At 34.8% G+C, this 3602-nt stretch overlaps 1 protein-coding gene across 1 annotated transcript in view; it reads right to left on the reverse strand.

Moving 5' to 3' along the window:
• NEB (nebulin) overlaps window positions 1-3602 on the reverse strand; it is a 103603-nt gene that overhangs the window by 62725 nt on the left and 37276 nt on the right. The window contains exons 52-56 of the mRNA XM_026052142.1: window positions 3523-3600; window positions 2471-2782; window positions 1655-1858; window positions 767-871; window positions 457-568 (exon numbers count right to left, since the gene is read on the reverse strand). Of these exons, the coding sequence (XP_025907927.1) occupies window positions 457-568; window positions 767-871; window positions 1655-1858; window positions 2471-2782; window positions 3523-3600 (811 nt within the window). The remainder of the gene's footprint in view (window positions 1-456; window positions 569-766; window positions 872-1654; window positions 1859-2470; window positions 2783-3522; window positions 3601-3602) is intronic.

Here is a 3602-nt window from a genome sequence, read left to right on the forward strand (position 1 = left end):
AATCAAAATATTATATTCCTGTCACTATATACATCTCACTACAGTTTGCTATAATCTAGTCATTAAAAGAAACATTTTTTAGCTAAGAATATGGACTCTTGAATTATATTACTGAGATTTTAATAAGAACTCTAAGAATATATTTTGAATTAAATCACTTTAATTTTAGTAATTATTCCAATTTACAGTCTGTAATACAGACTGTATTTTTAATGATTTTTTTTCATAAAAGACAGATTTGCACACTAAAACATTTAATGTGCTGGAGGTAGTGTCTACATAACTTCTTTAATTCATTTAATTTTTACATTCATTTAAATTCATTTAGTCATATATGCAGAGCAATTTACCTTTCATTACAATTGTCAACTGAAATCACTTTTACAGAATCCATCTAACAAGTTTCAGACATCAATATGAGACATCAATATACAAAGAAACAAAAAGTATAGCTACTTACATCACTGGCAATTTCCCTTGATGCTTTGGCAGCTTGAATGGGGATGGCATCACCTCGCAAGTCATGGCCTTTCTTCTTTGCTTCTTCCATGGCATGCTTATAAAATTTCTATGTGAGAAATTAAACAATGTGATTGTTTCATCAGTATGCATAGACTGCTATATAGAAATACAAACGTTTTTTAAAGCTAATATTTTGAGGTTGATTATTGGGGGTAAAATAATAAAAACAGATAGCACCATCTATATGAGGTTTATCCAAATACTGATGATCCAGAAATGGTAAAAAATGGATAGACACACTCACCTCACTGTAGTTTAGCATATTCTGTTTCGCCAGTGTGATTTCAGGTGTGTCAGGCATTATATGGATTTGCGTCTTGTCTTTATCCCAGGCCTCAGTATATAAACGCTGTGAAAGAAAAGACATAGGTTAAAAAAAAGAGAAACAAAAGATGACTACCTGGAGATCTCACAAAAATAAAGATTACAGAGCTTTATTCCTTGTGAATCTTTTTTTTTTTTTTAAAAAAAAAGTCTTTCTTATCACAAGATTTTGTATTCACTCCCCTACATAATTTAGATTAAGATTCTTCAATCAACGAAGACTTCTCAAAAAAAAGTGTGGGGATTAGGATAAGGTTTTCCATGGAATGGTAACCAGATACATAGGGATCTAAGCTCTAAGGGCAAGGCCTGATCCAAAGAGAAAATAGTTTTATCAACATAAAAAGGATCAAGAATAGGCCACAGATTCCAAAAAACTCTTAAAATGTAAGTGATATCTTTAAGTATTTCAAAACACAGATATTTCAAGGATAGCTCTAAAACAACTAGTGTATTAGTTGCTAGAATACCAGGTAAATTTGATATATACTAAGATATATCAGACAAACAGATAAAATCTTATACAAATTATTAGATGAAAATGATTACTAGATAAATATGGGAACATGTGCAAAGATTCACATTAATTGATAATTGCAAATTAACTTGGTACTCTGAAAGAGATTATTAAATTAGCATATGCCAAAAATAAGGTACCTACTTACTATCAAAAGTTTAATTCTCACTTCTAAAGCTTTGCAGTCCTAAAATCTCACGCAGAAAAGAGACTTGTATTTCTAGTCCTGCGTCTCTAAGGTTTAGAGACTCTAGAGAGTGCCAATATGTTATTTAACAACCCAAGACTCACTTTATTTATCGTCTCTGCATTATGCTTGGCTAAGACCATCTCCAGGGAATCCGTGACACTGGTGAACTTGATGGTGTCGGGAGGCTGACGGTACACTTTGTCACTCAAGATCTCYCCTGCTCTCTTGGCTTTGACAACATCCAAGGAACCAATGGGCACCCAGCCAATGCCCCGCAACCATTCAAGGTCTGACTTGTAGTAATTCTATTATAAAAAACACAGAGGCAGTTGTCTCATTAACATTTCAGATGTCTCATGGAATGCATGTAAAAGCTTACTTATTGTAAAACTCCTCCTTCCTAGTTCAATATGCAGAATACTAATTGTGAGCAAACTGGATTCAAATCACAGTCCTTATCTTCAACAAGTATTATCAACAGAACAAAACATTGGGGAATGGTTGAAAAGTAATGGTGGGATTAAAGACTAAAACCTGAAAGTCAGCAGAACCTTATACAAGAAGGTTTATTCCCAGTAAATACATAGGGTCCACTATGAAAGGCATATCCTCACACAATTTTTCTTGGCAGAGAATGGAATTATGCAATTAAAAACAAAGGACTGCCATACTATGCATACTATGATTTTTCTGTTTAATATGTATTTTCTCCACGCATAAAACTTCATAAGAAGCAACCGTTATACTTAAACAGGTCCATTCATTTCTAAAATTCTTCTATAATTGCATTTAAACAGGCAAAGAAAAACAACATGGAGAAAAACTATTTATAAGAGAAAATTCAAGGAGCTTCTATAGTTTATATTCCAAGGAAATTATGTATTCATAGAATTCAACATTTACTGGTGAGTACTCACATCACTCTGTAGCTCATAGGCCTTCTTAGCATGGATAACATCATTCTGGTCTGGCAGACAGGTCCACTGATGCAGATAGTGCCGGTAATCAGCATCGCTGACCAGCTCCTGGCATTTCTTTGCCAACACAATTCCCAGCATGTCCACGGGGCTACTGAAGTGGGTCTTGGTCTTCTCAAAGGCTTTCTTGTACTCCCTGTCACTCTGGATCTTGGCTACGTGCATAGACCACATCATCTTGGGGTCATCCTCTATGTTGCGCGCTCCAATATGGTGCCCAAGCTGCTTGCGATAACCTTCTTTGTACTTGTACTGTGAGTAAAAAGATTCTCAGTCAGATTCAGATGGGGTTTCACCATCCTTTAAGAAATGACCCTGTTGAGCAATCTGCAAAGGACTTAGTGTTTGAACCCACACAGAATTTTTAGGGTGAAAAAGAATTAAGTTGATGAACAGCATTGGGCACCTAAAAAAGAACTACAGTATCCTCTGTGTAATATCACCTTCCTATTTGAAAAGGTATTCTGTTACCTAGAAATCAGGTATTATTCTTAAAAAAAACCCTCCATTCTATGATTGTAGACATTTTGAACTGCTGATATCAATAGAAAAAATAACATTCTACTAACCTACCCTTTTTAAAGCACATAGAACCATTTAGAAGCTCAAAAACTACAGTAAAAAAAGATGCTTTCAATCTGTGCTAAGCTAAAGCACAAGAGGACCTTTGCGGCTCTACTACAGGACTAAATACAAGAGTTTAATAAATCAAACATTTGATACCAACATTTTGCAAAGAAACTCATCTAGTAATATATGAACGAACAATAGACATATTTGTCACAAAAATAATATTCATATTTACAATGGCAGATCACCGAAATACTGGAGCTTATAAACACGATATATATCGATCCCTTAAAAAAAAAAAGAAACTACATTTCATTGAGGCTGTACATGAAAAGAACAGACAAAATAGAAGCACAGACTTCAACATAAAACACTACAGAGAGTGCCAGAGGAGATGACGTGAAGGATGTCCCTCTACTTACATCACTTGCTATATCTCTGGAAGCCTTTGCAGCCTTGATGGGAATGGCATCTGCTCGCAGGTCATGGCCCTTCTTCTTCT

The sequence above is a fragment of the Nothoprocta perdicaria genome, unplaced genomic scaffold (genome assembly GCF_003342845.1).
Source record: "Nothoprocta perdicaria isolate Ctin4 unplaced genomic scaffold, notPer1 scaffold_84, whole genome shotgun sequence".
In the NCBI taxonomy this organism is placed as follows: Eukaryota; Metazoa; Chordata; class Aves; order Tinamiformes; family Tinamidae; genus Nothoprocta; species Nothoprocta perdicaria.